Source organism: Salmo salar, chromosome 18 (genome assembly GCF_965601325.2).
Source record: "Salmo salar chromosome 18, fSalSal1, whole genome shotgun sequence".
Lineage (NCBI taxonomy): Eukaryota > Metazoa > Chordata > Actinopteri > Salmoniformes > Salmonidae > Salmo > Salmo salar.
Genome location: NC_138308.1, coordinates 98,421,161 through 98,438,660, shown reverse-complemented (window position 1 = coordinate 98,438,660; position 17,500 = coordinate 98,421,161). Strand labels below are relative to the sequence as shown.

Below are 17,500 nucleotides of genomic sequence, written 5' to 3'. Positions count from 1 at the left end.
CCATGACTCCATCTTGTTGCTCCTCTCCTATAGGCAGAAACTAAAACAGGAAACGCCTGTGCTTAGGTCTATCCAATGCCGGTCTGACCAATCGGATTCCACGCTTCAAGATTGCTTCGATCACGTGGACTGGGATATGTTCCTGGGTAGCCTCAGACAATAACATTGACGTATATGTTGACTCGGTGAGCGAGTTTATAAGGAAGTGTATAGGAGATGTTGTACCCACTGTTACTATTAAAACCTTCCCTAACCAGAAACTGTGGATTGATGGCAGCATTCGTGCAAAACTGAAAGCATGTACCACCGCATTTAATCATGGTAAGGTGACTGGAAACATGGCCGAATACAAACAGTATAGTTATTCCCTCCGTAAGGTATTCAGTATAGATACAAAATAAAGTCGCAATTCAATGGCTCAAACACGCGACGTATGTGGCAGGGTCTACAGACAATCACGGACTACAAAAAGAAAACCAGCCCCGTCGCGGACATCGACGTCTTGCTCCCAGACAAATTAAACAATTTCTTTTCTTTGAGGACAATACAGTGCCACTGACACGGCCCGCTACCAAAGACTGTGGGCTCTCCTTCTCCGTGGCCAACGTGAGTAAAACATTTAAACGTGTTAACCCTCGCAAGGCTGCCAGCCCAGACGGCATCCCTAGCCACGTCCTCAGAGCATGCGCAGACCAGCTGGCTGGTGTGTTTACAGACATATTCAATCAATCCCTATCCCAGTCTGCTGTCCCCACATGCTTCAAGATGGACACCATTGTTCCTGTTCCCAAGAAAACTAAGGTAACTGAACTAAATGACTATCGCCCCGTAGCACTCACTTCTGTCATCATGAAGTGCTTTGAGAGACTAGTCAAGGATCATATCACCTCCACCCTACCTGTCAACCTAGACCCACTCCAATTTGCTTACCGCCCCAATAGGTCCATAGACGATGCCATCGCCATCACACTGCACACTGCCCTATCCCCATCTGGACAAGAGGAATACCTATGTAAGAATGCTGTTCATTGACTACAGCTCAGCATTTAACACCATAGTACCCTTCAAAACTCATCATTAAGCTGGAGGCCCTGGGTCTCAACCCCACCCTGTGCAACTGGGTCCTGGACTTCCTGACGGGCCGCCCCCAGGTGGTGAAGGTAGGTAATAACATCTCCACTCCGCTGATTCTCAACACTGGGGCCCCACAAGGGTGTGTTCTCAGCCCTCTCCTGTACTCCCTGTTTACCCACGACTGCGTGGCCACGCACGCCTCCAACTCCACCTCGGGAGGCTGAAAAAATTGGGCTTGTCACCAAAAACACTCACTAACTTTTACAGATGCACAATTGAGAGCATCCTGTCTGGCTGTATCACCGCCTGGTACGGCAACTGCTCCGCCCTCAACCGCAAGGCTCTCCAGAGGGTAGTGAGGTCTGCACAACGCATCACCGGGAGCAAACTACCTGCCCTCCAGGACACCTACAACACCCGATGTCACAGGAAGGCAAAAATATCATCAAAGACAATTACCACCCGAGCCACTGCCTGTTCACACTGCTATCATTCAGAAGGCGAGGTCAGTACAGGTGCATCAAAACTGGGACCGAGAGACTGACAGCTTCTATCTCAAGGCCATCAGACTGTTAAACAGCCATCACTAACACAGAGAGACGGCTGCCTACCTACAGACTTGATATCATTGGCCACTTTAATAAACGGAAGACTAGTCACTTTAATAATGCCACTTTAAGAATGTTTACATATCTCGCAATACTCACCTCATATGTATATACTGTATACTGTATCCTTCACTATCTATTCTATACTATCTATTGTATCTTAGCCTCTCTGTTACTGCTCATCCATATAGTTTATATTTATATATTCTCATCCCATTCCTTTACTAGACTGTGTGTATTAGGTTTGGATGTGGAGTTGTTAGATATTACCTGTTAGATACTGCTGCACTGTCTCGTCTAGAAGCATAAACATTTCACTACACCCGCAATAACATCTGCTAACCACGTGTTCAGTATGTGACCAATAAAATTTGATTTCATGTGATAGTAGTAACAAGTAGTAGTAAGAGATAGTAGTAGCAGATAGTAGTAGTAGTAGTAGTAGTAGTAGTAACAGGTAGTAGTAGTAGTAACAGATAGTAGTAGTAACATATATTAGTAACAGTGTAGTCCTGCTAGCTAACTCAGGACCATTAGTCCTCCGAGCTAACTCAGGGACATTAGTCCTGCTAGCTAACTCAGGGATATTAGTCCTGCTAGCTAACTCAGGGACATTAGTCCTGCTAGCTAACTCAGGGACATTAGTCCTGCTAGCTAACTCAGGGACATTAGTCCTGCTAGCTAACTCAGGGACATTAGTCCTGCTAGCTAACTCAGGAACATTAGTCCTGCTAGCTAACTCAGGAACATTAGTCCTGCTAGCTAACTCAGGGATATTAGTCCTGCTAGCTAACTCAGGGACATTAGTCCTGCTAGCTAACTCAGGAACATTAGTCCTGCTAGCTAACTCAGGACCATTAGTCCTGCTAGCTAACTCAGGAACATTAGTCCTGCTAGCTAACTCAGGAACATTAGTCCTGCTAGCTAACTCAGGACCATTAGTCCTGCTAGCGAACTCAGGAACATTAGTCCTGCTAGCTAACTCAGGGACATTAGCCCTGCTAGCTAACTCAGGGACGTTAGTCCTGCTAGCTAACTCAGGAACATTAGTCCTGCTAGCTAACTCAGGGACATTAGTCCTGCTAGCTAACTCAGGGGCATTATCAACAGTGTATTCCTGCTAGCTAACTCAGGGACATTAGTCCTGCTAGCTAACTCAGGGACATTAGTCCTGCTAGCTAACTCAGGACCATTAGTCCTGCTAGGTAACTCAGGGACATTAGCCCTGCTAGCTAACTCAGGGACGTTAGTCCTGCTAGCTAACTCAGGAACATTAGTCCTGCTAGCTAACTCAGGGACATTAGTCCTGCTAGCTAACTCAGGGGCATTATCAACAGTGTAGTCCTGCTAGCTAACTCAGGGACATTAGTCCTGCTAGCTAACTCAGGGAAATTAGTCCTGCTAGCTAACTCAGGAAAATTAGTCCTGCTAGCTAACTCAGGAACATTAGTCCTGCTAGCTAACTCAGGGACATTAGTCCTGCTAGCTAACTCAGGGACATTAGTCCTGCTAGCTAACTCAGGAACATTAGTCCTGCTAGCTAACTCAGGAACATTAGTCCTGCTAGCTAACTCAGGGATATTAGTCCTGCTAGCTAACTCAGGGATATTAGTCCTGCTAGCTAACTCAGGGATATTAGTCCTGCTAGCTAACTCAGGGACATTAGTCCTGCTAGCTAACTCAGGGACATTAGTCCTGCTAGCCAACTCTGGGATATTAGTCCTGCTAGCTAACTCAGGGATATTAGTCCTGCTAGCTAACTCAGGGATATTAGTCCTGCTAGCTAACTCAGGAACATCAGTCCTGCTAGCTAACTCAGGGACATTAGTCCTGCTAGCTAACTCAGAAACATTAGTCCTGCTAGCTAACTCAGGGACATTAGTCCTGCTAGCTAACTCAGGGACATTAGTCCTGCTAGCTAACTCAGGAACATTAGTCCTGCTAGCTAACTCAGGAACATTAGTCCTGCTAGCTAACTCAGGAACATTAGTCCTGCTAGCTAACTCAGGAACATTAGTCCTGCTAGCTAACTCAGGGATATTAGTCCTGCTAGCTAACTCAGGGACATTAGCCCTGCTAGCTAACTCAGGGACATTAGTCCTGCTAGCTAACTCAGGGACGTTAGTCCTGCTAGCTAACTCAGGAACATTAGCCCTGCTAGCTAACTCAGGGACATTATCAACAGTGTAGTCCTGCTAGCTAACTCAGGGACATTAGCCCTGCTAGCTAACTCAGGGACGTTAGTCCTGCTAGCTAACTCAGGGACGTTAGTCCTGCTAGCTAACTCAGGAACATTAGTCCTGCTTGCTATCTCAGGGACATTAGTCCTGCTAGCTAACTCAGGGACGTTAGTCCTGCTAGCTAACTCAGGAACATTAGTCCTGCTAGCTAACTCAGGAACATTAGTCCTGCTAGCTAACTCAGGAACATTAGCCCTGCTAGCTAACTCAGGAACATTAGTCCTGCTAGCTAACTCAGGGGCATTATTCCTGCTAGCTAACTCAGGGGCATTATCAACAGTGTAGTCCTGCTAGCTAACTCAGGGACATTAGTCCTGCTAGCTAACTCAGGGACATTAGCCCTGCTAGCTAACTCAGGGACATTAGCCCTGCTAGCTAACTCAGGGACATTAGTCCTGCTAGCTAACTCAGGGACATTAGCCCTGCTAGCTAACTCAGGGACATTAGCCCTGCTAGCTAACTCAGGGACATTAGCCCTGCTAGCTAACTCAGGGACATTAGTCCTGCTAGCTAACTCAGGGACATTAGCCCTGCTAGCTAACTCAGGGACATTAGCCCTGCTAGCTAACTCAGGGACATTAGCCCTGCTAGCTAACTCAGGGACATTAGCCCTGCTAGCTAACTCAGGGACATTAGCCCTGCTAGCTAACTCAGGGACATTAGCCCTGCTAGCTAACTCAGGGACATTAGTCCTGCTAGCTAACTCAGGGACATTAACTACATTATTCAACACTAGTATGGACCAGGGAAACATTACATTAGCTACATTATTCAACACTAGTATGGACCAGGGAGACCCAGTCACTACATCATACTAGGATGGGAGTAACAGAGAGAGAAGTGGTAGTGGGAGGGAAGGAGAGGGAGGAAGATAGGTATGGAGGGAAGGAGAGGGAGAGGTAGTGAGAGAGGGAAGGAGAGGGAGAAAGAGAGGTATGGAGGGAAGGAGAGGGAGAGGTAGGGAGAGGGAGAGGGAGGAAGAGAGGGAGAGACGGTGAGATGGAGGGAAGGAGAAGGAGGGAGGGAGAGGGAAGGAGAGGGAGGAAGAGAGGTATGGAGGGAAGGAGAGGGAGAGGTAGGGAGAGGGAGGAAGAGAGGGAGAGACGGTGAGATGGAGGGAAGGAGAAGGAGGGAGGGAGGGAGGGAGGGAGGGAGGGAGGGGAGGGAGGGAGGGAGGGAGGGAAGGAAGGAAGGAAGGAAGGAGAGGGAGGAAGAGAGGTATGGAGGGAAGGAGAGGGAGAGGTAGGGAGAGGGAGAGGGAGGAAGAGAGGGAGAGATGGTGAGATGGGGGAAGGAGAAGGAGGGAGGGAGGGAAGGAGAGGGAGGAAGAGAGGTATGGAGGGAAGGAGAGGGAGAGGTAGGGAGAGGGAGAGGGAGGAAGAGAGGGAGAGACGGTGAGATGGAGGGAGGGAGGGAGGGAGGAAGAGAGGGAGGGAGGGAGGGAGGGAGGGAGGGAGGGAGGGAGGGAGGGAGGGAGGGAGGGAAAGAGAGGGAGGAAGAGAGGTATGGAGGGAAGGAGAGGAGAGGGAGAGGTAGGGAGAGGGAGAGACGGTGAGATGGAGGGAAGGAGAAGGAGGGAGAGAGGGAGAGAGAGAGGGAAGGAGAGAAGGAGAGGGAGAGGTAGGGAGAGAGGGAGAGGGAGGGAGAGGAAGGGAGGGAGAGGAAGAGAGAGAGAGAGAGAAGGAAAGTGAGAGAGGATAGGAGGAAGAAGGGTAGCAGTAGTGTAGGCAGGACCAAGGAGAGGCACTCAGTACATACTATTATGATGGATGACAGAACACAGATCGACCTCAGAATAAACCAGAGTCATGATTCAACAGTGACTAGCAATATGTTTCTTCACCTGGGAACAATACACACACACACACACACACACACACACACACACACACACACACACACACACACACACACACACACACACACACACACACCACACACACACACACACACACGAGTCCCCACAAACACTGTACAACAACACCACTACGTATGAATTGACATTTCCTTATGTCATGTCACTGCTACGTCACTAAATAGCCCTGTAGTGTGGCTGGTACATACCCTTAAGTCTCCTTGCCCGTGTGAACTCTCCAACAGTCTGTGAGTCAGTCCTCTCCAAGCCCAGGGGTTTTGGGTGGAGGGAGATGGGGCTGAAACCTGATTTGTTCAACATAAACAATGTCTAGATGTGTAGATTTCACCTCATGTATAGTGTACGTCAGTGTCCATCAGACATAAGATCCAGATCAAACACAACATAACAGAGCAGCCCGTTGAAGCCCATCGCCACTGAACAGATGACATATGACCCTATGACATCACCCCAGAGCACTACAACCATCGCCACACCACTGAACAGATGACATATGACCCTATGACATCACCCTATGACATCACCCCGGAGCACTACAACCATCGCCACACCACTGAACAGATGACGTATGACCCTATGACATCACCCCAGAGCACTACAACCATCATGATCAGACTTGCTGAATGACAACAGCGACAACAACACATGGCTTCCCACCAAAAGCCAGGAGGAAGACCGATAGATGAGATGACGGTAGGTTACAGCTGTGAAGCAGCACACTAAAAGCAACGTTGATTCAAACACAAAAACACCAAGGAACCCCAAAGCAGTAAACACCTTTAAAGCAAAATGGAGAACGACCAAATCAACACAAGTCCAAACAGCCTGCACAGCAGAGCAGACTATCAGCCTGTACAGCAGAGCAGACTAACAGCCTGTACAGCAGAGCAGACTATCAGCCTGTACAGCAGAGCAGACTAACAGCCTGTACAGCAGACTATCAGCCTGTACAGCAGAGCTACTCAGCCTGTACAGCAGAGCGCTAACAGCCTGTACAGCAGAGCAGACTAACAGCCTGTACAGCAGACTATCAGCCTGTACAGCAGAGCTACTCAGCCTGTACAGCAGACTAACAGCCTGTACAGCAGAGCAGACTAACAGCCTGTACAGCAGACTAACAGCCTGTACAGCAGAGCAGACTAACAGCCTGTACAGCAGAGCAGACTAACAGCCTGTACAGCAGAGCAGACTAACAGCCTGTACAGCAGACTATCAGCCTGTACAGCAGAGCAGACTAACAACCTGTACAGCAAACTATCAGCCTGTACAGCAGAGCAGACTAACAGCCTGTACAGCAGAGCAGACTAACAGCCTGTACAGCAGAGCAGACTAACAGCCTGTACAGCAGACTAACAGCCTGTACAGCAGAGCAGACTAACAGCCTGTACAGCAGACTATCAGCCTGTACAGCAGACTAACAGCCTGTACAGCAGAGCAGACTAACAGCCTGTACAGCAGAGCAGACTAACAGCCTGTACAGCAGACTAACAGCCTGTACAGCAGAGCAGACTAACAGCCTGTACAGCAGACTAACAGCCTGTACAGCAGAGCAGACTAACAGCCTGTACAGCAGAGCAGACTAACAGCCTGTACAGCAAAGCAGACTAACAGCCTGTACAGCAGACTAACAGCCTGTACAGCAGAGCAGACTAACAGCCACTGGCTGCTGCATATGCTGTACATAAACACATGATCGTAAGCAGACGTGGATGGTATAGCAGCATGGACACACTTCCATATGTAAACACTTACTTTTCCGGGGTTTGAGGTTGCGGTGAATGGGTGGTGGTTGGGTGTCTCCCGCTCCTCCCCCTCCTCCTCCCCCGGTGGTGTGTCTGCGAGATGGGCGTGTGTGGGGGTTGTGGGAGGAGGAGCGGAAACCCAGGTGTGCAGGCGGGGGTACCTGTCTCCCCAGAGAAGGCAATTCTCCAGGGCATGGGGTCATAATGACGTAGTTGGGGTCCTGGGAGTTGGGGTCGGGGAAGGAGGGGGGAGGTAAGGAGACGAGGGAGTTGGGGTCGGGGAAGGAGGGGGGAGGTAAGGAGACGAGGGAGGTGGGGTCGGGGTAGGAGGGGGGAGGTAAGGAGACGAGGGAGGCGTCGGCAGTGTTCATGGGAACATAGTTCTCATCGACATCTTCCTTTCCTGGACACGTTCCACCTAATGGTACCATGCCTTTATTCATCTGGTGGGGGGGGGTGAGAGAGAGAGGGGGTTGGGGTGGGCAGAGAGAGAAAAGGGGGGAGAGACAGATGAGAAAGGTGAACTATTTTAAGTGAGAAGTGGGCATTGGTCTGAAGCTGAAAAAATAAAGAAGATTCAATACCTATTCCACCCATGCTCTACCAAGGTTTTCCAGCACCACAATACCTAGGGCTCCAGAGTTTTGTACCAGATCTTCAATTTCTTGGCAATTTATCGCATGGAATAGCCTTCATTTCTCACATGGAATAGCCTTCATTTCTCAGAACGAAAAGACTGACGAGTTTCAGAAGAAAATGCTTTGTTTCTGGCCATTTTTAGCCTGTAATCGAACCCACAAATGCTGATGCTCCAGATACTCAACTAGTCTAAAGAAGGCCAGTTTTATTGCTTCATTAATCAGAACAACAGTTTTCAGCTGTGCTAACATAATTGCAAAAGGGTTTTCTAATGATTAATTAGCCTTTTAAAATTATAAACTTGGATTAGCTAACACAACGTGCCATTGGAACACAGGAGTGATGGTTGCTGATAATGGGCCTCTGTACGCCTATGTAGATATTCCATAAAAAATCTGCCATTTCCAGCTACAATAGTCATTTACAACATTAACAATGTCTACACTGTATTTCTGATCAATTTTATGTTATTTTAATGGACAAAAATTAGCTTTTCTTTCAAAAACAAGGACATTTCTAAGTGACCCCAAACTTTTGAACTGTAGTATATATATATATACACTGCTCAAAAAAATAAAGGGTACGCTAAAATAACACATCCTAGATCTGAATGAATGAAATAATCTTATTAAATACTTTTTTCTTTACATAGTTGAATGTGCTGACAACAAAATCACACAAAAATAATCAATGGAAATCCAATTTATCACCCCATGGAGGTCTGGATTTGGAGTCACTCTCAAAATTAAAGTGGAATACCACACTACAGGCTGATCCAACTTTGATGTAATGTCCGTAAAACAAGTCAAAATGAGGCTCAGTAGTGTGTGCTGCCTCCACGTGCCTGTATGACCTCCCTACAACGCCTGGGCATGCTCCTGATGAGGTGGCGGATGGTCTCCTGAGGGATCTCCTCCCAGACCTGGACTAAAGCATCCGCCAACTCCTGGACAGTCTGTGGTGCAACGTGGTGTTGGTGGATGGAGCGAGACATGATGTCCCACATGTGCTCAATTGGATTCAGGTCTGGGGAAGGCGGGCCAGTCCATAGCATCAATGCCTTCCTCTTGCAGGAACTGCTGACACACTCCAGCCACATGAGGTCTAGCATTGTCTTGCATTAGGAGGAACCCAGGGCCAACTGCACCAGCATATGGTCTCACAAGGGGTCTGAGGATCTCATCTCGGTACCTAATGGCAGTCAGGCTACCTCTGGCGAGCACATGGAGGGCTGTGCGGCCCCCCAAAGAAATGCCACCCCACACCATGACTGACCCACCCCAAACCGGTCATGCTGGAGGATGTTGCAGGCAGCAGAACGTTCTTCACGGCGTCTCCAGACTCTGTCACGTCTGTCACGTGCTCAGTGTGAACCTGCTTTCATCTGTGAAGAGCACAGGGCGCCAGTGGCGAATTTGCCAATCTTGGTGTTCTCTGGCAAATGCCAAATGTCCTGCAAGGTGTTGGGCTGTAAGCACAACCCCCACCTGTGGACGTCGGGCCCTCATACCACCCTCATGGAGTCTGTTTCTGACCGTTTGAGCAGACACATGCACATTTGTGGCCTGCTGGAGGTCATTTTGCAGGGCTCTGGCAGTGCTTCTCCTGCTCCTCCTTGCACAAAGGCGGAGGTAGCGGTCCTGCTGCTGGGTTGTTGCCCTCCTACGGCCTCCTCCACGTCTCCTGATGTACTGGCCTGTCTCCTGGTAGCGCCTCCATGCTCTGGACACTACGCTGACAGACACAGCAAACCTTCTTGCCACAGCTCGCATTGATGTGCCATCCTGGATGAGCTGCACTACCTGAGCCACTTGTGTGGGTTGTAGACTCCGTCTCATGCTACCACTAGAGTGAAAGCACCGCCAGCATTCAAAAGTGACCAAAACATCAGCCAGGAAGCATAGGAACTGAGAAGTGGTCTGTGGTTACCACCTGCAGAACCACTCCTTTATTGGGGGTGTCTTGCTAATTGTCTATAATTTCCACCTGTTGTCTATTCCAGTTGCACAACAGCATGTGAAATTTATTGTCAATCAGTGTTGCTTCCTAAGTGGACAGTTTGATTTCACAGAAGTGTGATTGACTTGGAGTTACATTGTGTTGTTTAAGTGTTCCCTTTATGTTTTTGAGCAGTATATATAGTTTTAGTTTAGTGCCTTATTGCATACACGATGCATGTTTTGGAATATTTGATATTCTGTACGGGCTTCTCTGTTATTAAATCATTTAGGTTAGTATTGTGTGCCTCCCCTGAGTGGCCACTGCATCGCAGTTGTTAGCTGTGCCACTAGAGATCCTGTAAAGTAAAATCTTTCCTCTGAAGAGTATGAAATAGGCTGTTTGAGAAGGTTTGAATCCTAAGCAACCTGCATACACAAGTACAATAGACCAACATAGCTACTGTAGTAGGTCAAAGCTGTGTACTGGAAAAGCTTGGTAGAACATTGACGAAGTAGACATTGCGGTGCTCATGTGAATCTCCTTTCTTTTTTCGGCTTCAGACCAATTCCTACTTCTCACTTAAAACGTAGTTTGTTGTTTTTAATTAAACCAAAAGGTGATTGTCTCTTAAAGGCGCCACAACATTTCCACATTTCCACTGCTTTTTCTTTTTTGCCACAATAAAAAACATAAAAGTTTTCAGTTTTCATTTGTAACCTTTAATTTGTCCTCGGCCAAAAGGTCTGGATCTTAATGGCACAGGTGATGTGCTTACATAACTGCAAGGTTTGAATGGTTTGAATCCTGGTCTGCTGGCTCCTGCCCTCTAATAGCTAAAATACATTTTGAACTATTTATTTAGGTTCTTGTAAAATGTAGAATGGTCAAAAGTAGTCGTCTGCAGTTTTCAGAAGGAAAATTGCACAGCTCAATTGATTGCAACGGTTTTACATTGTAAAATACAGTATGACTCAATTCCCATTGAAAGCAAAGTAAAATAAAATAGTTTTAAGTCATTTGACTTTTCAAGGTCGTATAAATAAACCATAGCGACTGGCTTAGTTGGTAGAGTATGGTGGTTTCAATGGCAGAGTTGTGGGTTCGATTCCCACAGGGACCAGTATGAACACGTATGCACTTTACTGTAAATTGCTCTGGCTAAGAGTGTCTGCTAAATGACTCACTTTACTGTAAGTCGCTCTGGCTAAGAGTGTCTGCTAAATGACTCACTTTACTGTAAGTCGCTCTGGCTAAGAGTGTCAGCTAAATGACTCAAATGTAAATAAAGACATCCTCATGTAGCCTAGAGCTTTGTCTTTCTGATGCCTTTTTACAGCTCGTCTCTAGCTTAAAGTGTTGAAGCGTTATGTATCCTATACATTTATATAATCCGGGATGGGGGGGCATTAGCCACTGGAATGGCAGTGCACGGCAGTTATTGACAAATTTGCAACACATGCTAACGCAGCATTCAGATGGGTGCTGTAAATACAATCAAGATGGTGAAATGGCAGAGTTGTTAGTTTGACACTGTTGATCAGCACATTTTTGGATTAACCTTTTCACGCCTGAGATACAAATATCTCTAACAGTCTCCCCAGAGTGAGTTCCAAATATCTCTAACAGTCTCCCCAGAGTGAGTTCCAAATATCTCTAACGGTCTCCCCCAGAGTGAGTTCCAAATATCTCTAAGGGTCTCCCCAGAGTGAGTTCCAAATATCTCTAACGGTCTCCCCCAGAGTGAGTTCCAAATATCTCTAACAGTCTCCCCCAGAGTGAGTTCCAAATATCTCTAACAGTCTCCCCAGAGTGAGTTCCAAATATCTCTAACAGTCTCCCCAGGGTGAGTTCCAAATATCTCTAACAGTCTCCCCCAGAGTGAGTTCCAAATATCTCTAAGGTTGCCCCAGAGTGAGTTCCAAATATCTCTAAGGGTCTCCCCAGAGTGAGATCCAAATATCTCTAACAGTCTCCCCAGAGTGAGATCCAAATATCTCTAACAGTCTCCCCAGCGTGAGTTCCAAATATCTCTAACAGTCTCCCCAGAGTGAGTTCCAAATATCTCTAACGGTCACCCCCAGAGTGAGTTCCAAATATCTCTAACAGTCTCCCCAGAGTGAGTTCCAAATATCTCTAACAGTCTCCCCAGTGTGAGTTCTTTATGCGCGTGATGTCAGAATGCACTCACTGTTCCAAAATGTGATTGTTCCGCAACAGGACAGTTAACCCGCGCTGCCCTCAAACCAAGACACTCTGCCTGCTAATTATCTATAGGCTGTGTTTCAACTTGTCAATTTCAAATTATTTTCTAAAAAGTTTTATTTTCTAACAATAGGTTTGAATTGAGGTGTGTTCCGCCTCTTGATTAATTCACATAAAAGTAGCCCATTTCACTTTAACGGACAATTTTTTTGTTTTTTGGGGGGGGCTTTACTGAGCAGGACAAACTTCTCTCTTTGGATGAGAGCCCAAGCACTTCCCCAGTCAGAACAGAACCTGCACAAACTCCCCCCCCCCCCCCCCGGCACATTTTCCGGCTGGTGCCCCCATTACCTTCATTGTTGTTTTCCTTACGCCATGATAATAACTTTGGACACGTGTGCATTTCTATCAAACTATGTGCCTCAGTATGTTATCATAGTCGTTTCTACTATAGAGAACACACTGTATGTACGGAGCATAATATATCTGTGTGTTTTGTCCCTTTAAAACCGCGGACAAGGCAAGGTACTAATTTCATAACCTTTATGGTGTTATGTTCAGTCGCGCGTCTGTAGCTAGCTACATTCTTCTATTAGCTCTGTAAAACAAAGCTAATGGTTTCTTTAGCATTGTGTTGTATCTTTTGAAGCTGCCCTGGCCTTTAGCATAGCTCTGCTCTACACTGCCCCCTTGTGGAGCTCATCAGTTACTGTTTTCTTACTGTCATATCATTCATATTTGTGATTTTTTTTTTATGTCAATGCAATTTTTAACATTTATTTTTTATAGCAGTGTTATTATGTAATATTGTTTTATTGCTATATCCTGATATTGTATTCTAATTAGTAATAATTCATCTTTATTCTGTACTTTCAGAAACCACAAACACACAAAAACAGTTTTGAACAATATCACACCTGTAACTGGACATCATTCGAGCTGAAGATTGAGGCCAACTTTTGTATCCTAGCAACATACTGTTTGAATGTACACTCCTTAACAGTTTTACTGGATGTAAACACAGCAAGGAAACCAATAGGCTGATATGTAGTAGTAGTCTATTTTATTGAAGTATTCATTGTGGTTGATCAGTGGAGAGGATGATGAGGGAGTGGGTAGGATGAGGGACTGGAGAGGGTGATGATGGAGTGGGTAGGATGAGGGAGTGGAGAGGGTGATGAGGCAGTGGGTAGGATGAGGGAGTGGAGAGGGTGATGAGGGAGTGGGTAGGATGAGGGTGGAGAGGGTGATGAGGGAGTGGGTAGGGGGAGGGTGGAGAGGGTGATGAGGGAGTGGGTAGGATGAGGGTGGAGAGGGTGATGAGGCAGTGGGTAGGATGAGGGAGTGGAGAGGGTGATGAGGCAATGGGTAGGATGAGGGTGGAGAGGGTGATGAGGCAGTGGGTAGGATGAGGGAGGAGAGGGTGATGAGGGAGTGGGTAGGATGAGGGAGTGGAGAGGGTGATGAGGCAGTGGGTAGGATGATGGAGTGGAGAGGGTGATGAGGCAGTGGGTAGGATGAGGGTGGAGAGGGTGATGATGCAATGGGTAGGATGAGGGTGAAGAAGGTGATGAGGGAGTGGGTAGGATGAGGGAGTGGAGAGGGTGATGAGGCAGTGGGTAGGATGAGGGAGTGGAGAGGGTGATGAGGCAGTGGGTAGGATGAGGGAGTGGAGAGGGTGATGAGGCAGTGGGTAGGATGAGGGAGTGGAGAGGGTGATGAGGCAGTGGGTAGGATGAGGGTGGAGAAGGTGATGAGGGAGTGGGTAGGATGAGGGAGTGGAGAGGGTGATGAGGCAGTGGGTAGGTGGGTGAGATATTGTCACTATAATTGCATAATGGAACTGTACGTGATTTGTATGTGAACTGCAGTCCAATCAGAAGCCTTGTTCAATAATCACCTGACCTGTTTAGTTGGTCGGTGAACTATGTAGCCATTGAGGGCAGCAGTGTCGATCAGATGGAAAACATATCGTCTTATACCACATTGCTAGCTGTTTATCGTGTCCGCCTTATCCATTGACCCTATTTTGACGTTATTGTCAAGCACACAGTCTGGTTTGATCTTTTTCTCTCTCACGCCAGGTGGTCCACCTTCCCTGTGGCCGACATGGTTGCTGTATGGACAGTGGAGAGGACATGGATGTCTCGTTTGTCATGCCACTTTACTGCCAGCTGTTGACCGTTCTCCTTGAACTCCACCTCCCCCCCCCCCCCCCTCCCCCCCTTCTGCATCTTCCTGTTCCTGCTTCCGGCATTCCCTTCCTGTTCGACTGGACTGTGGAGAGCAGATGCTGGAAGAGTGTGGGACTTTTGCACCAATTGTCCACATACAAAGTGTGTCCCTTGCTGAGATGAGGAGCCAGCATGGTCATCACCACGGACCCGGACACCCCAAGCCCCTCATAATGCTGGATGTCAGTGGTGGACCCTGTGTAGACTATAATGTCCCGGACAAATCCTGTCTTCACGTCACACATGACAAAGAACTTGACCCCCAAAACCTGTGCCTTTTGGAGGGAATATATTGACGGAACGCCAGCCTACCTTTCCATAACATCAGGGACTCATCAATGCATAGGTCCTCGTATGGAACAAAGACCCGACCAAATGTTGATAAGGCTGGTAAGAACATTTCTTATTTTGAGTAACGGGTCATTTAGGCTGGCAGTAGCATTGTTGACGGGGTGGCAAAGAAGGGAGTTGCAAACATAGGAGCTGTGCTCCAGTATTCTCTTAGGGAGTTCTTCTTTACTATTCCCATGAGAAGGACTGTCACCACGAAGGTATACATTTCACTAATTGTGGTTATCAACCATTTAGCGAGTTTCCCCCCTCACTCCTGGCTCTTTCTTCTCTTGTAGCTCCAAGGCATAGCGATTGGTCTCCTCCGCTATGTCTCCCACCAGCTCCTCTGTCAGAAACAGATTGAAGCACTCCGCCTCAGAGGGAAATAGCAAGGTTGCGTTGCACTCCAGACTGGGACTCATCAAAACAAACAGCAGGGCCAGGAGGGGTGAAATGTCTGGCGGCCTTCCAGCTACCACAGAACTCCTGTACTTCATCCACTATCGGTCTCCCTCCATCACCACCAGCATCTTCAAAGGGACCAGGGACTTCGTCAGTGGTCAAGGGGTCCTCAGATTCAGGGTTCTCAATGGCTACAAGGTTGGGGGGGCAGCTCCTCTCTGTCACTGTCAGAATCTGATTCCTGACTTTCAGACTCCAGAGTGAGATCCAAATATCTCTAACAGTCTCCCCAGAGTGAGTTCCAAATATCTCTAACAGTCTCCCCAGAGTGAGTTCCAAATATCTCTAACAGTCTCCCCAGTGTGAGTTCCAAATATCTCTAACAGTCTCCCCAGAGTGAGTTCCAAATATCTCTAAAAAAACCCTCCTGAATTTCCATCATTTGTGAGTTGTCTCCATTTGAAAGACATTGTTAATGCTACAGGTTAGCCCACTACCTACATACATAAACAACAACACTGAATGGCTCAGAGTGGACTGTGTTTGTGCAAAATGGCGACTGTGTTTGTTCAAAAATGTTTCTGTGAAAAAAAGTGTGGCTAGCTCAAACGCTGACCGTTGCGTCAATTGTAACTGGACAAAATCTAAATAAGCATTCTAATCACAACAGTTTGAGCGTACTTTGTACATTGATCACATCTGTGGCTAACTCTTACCGTAGCTTGGACTATGGACTAGCTAGCTAGCTAGTATTGCAAAAGCCTATTGCATGCATTGTAAGGTAGCGGCGTGACAATTTGCCCAAAGTTTGGTGTTAGTTTCGTTTAGAGAACAAAAATGTAGGAACAGCATTTGGGATGAGAGCTAACGTAATCTAGCTTCTGTGTCGAGGTCCTAGATAGCTAGCTAATGGCTGAAGTAATTTGTGTAAAAACCTTTCATAACCAAATATAGATAGCTACATTTCTATGCCTGTTCGTTAGCTAGCTAGCTTTCAGCTGACTGGTGCTAGCTACATAGCTAATCAAAATATATTTTGTGCATTTTTGATTAACCTCAGCTTGAATTCCACCATTTAGCTAGCTACAATCTTAGAAAAAAAGGTGCTATCTAGAACCAAAAGGGTTCTTTGGCCGTCACATAGGAGAACCTTTAGAAGAACCCTTTTTGGTTTCAGGAAAAAACCCTTTCGGGTTCCATGTAGAACCCTTTGCACAGAGGGTTCTACATGGAACCCGAAAGGGTTCTACCTGGAACCAAACAGGGTTTTACCTGGATCCAAAAAGGGTTCTCCAATGGGGATAGCCGAAGAACCCTTTTGGAACCCTTTTTGTATCTACAGTAGCCTAGGTTGGTTCTCATCCACTTCTTATGATTGGTCAGCCTAGTGCAGCTGTGTTGTTGTCGAGCAACAGAGTAGCTTGACCCGGTGCTGGATCTCTTGAGTTTTGGCTGAAAAATATATTTAGCATTGTCAGAAATGCTACAAAAAGCTATTGTTTCTTTATTGGCATGTGAGAGTGATAAATTATACATTTAAATTAAAACTTTTGTCGCTACAAACTTATTCAGTACGAAAGGTGGCAAGACTAATGGTCACGTTTATGAATGCTGTAGTCTCCTACTTATCCGATGCCTAGATATTCAGCTAGGTCGGGGATAAAAATGTACTTTTTTCCCCCGAATGCTAACAACCCTGTTCAAAATCCGGTATGTGGCTCTCGGTAACAGCCAGCTGGCTCATGATGAGAGGCAGGGAGTGTGTTGTGTACTTCCAAATCAAGGTGATTAGTACATTTTCATCGACATTGTTGTCATATTGGCTTAGTTACGATGACAGGGAAATGTTTATTTAACACTGAGCTTCAACCAATAGCCTGCTATTGTCGCACCGAAAAAATATTTTAGTACCCACTCCTAGTAGCTAGCTAGTTGATGAATTCTTTGTTGGTCTATATGAGTAACATATATTATTCATTGATAGTTATAAAAATGTTAAAATCACTGATATACTCACAAAGTAGCTGTTGAAGTTGTCGCTAAACTCAAACATGCTGGCTCTGGTCTGGTCAGACATGCTGGCTCTGGTCTGGTCAGCGAGGGACCTTGGTACAGCATAGCTCTCCTGGGAACCTGTGCCTGTATCACACACACACACACACACACACACACACACACACACACACACACACACACACACACACACACA

At 46.8% G+C, this 17,500-nt stretch overlaps 1 protein-coding gene across 1 annotated transcript in view; it reads right to left on the bottom strand.

Moving 5' to 3' along the window:
* Positions 1-17,500, bottom strand: part of LOC106578202 (GRB2-associated-binding protein 1) — a 68,200-nt gene that overhangs the window by 12,535 nt on the left and 38,165 nt on the right. Inside the window, exons 7-8 of the mRNA XM_082965386.1 lie at positions 17,309-17,430; positions 7,551-7,983 (exon numbers count right to left, since the gene is read on the bottom strand). Coding sequence (XP_082821512.1) covers positions 7,551-7,983; positions 17,309-17,430 — 555 coding nt within the window. The remainder of the gene's footprint in view (positions 1-7,550; positions 7,984-17,308; positions 17,431-17,500) is intronic.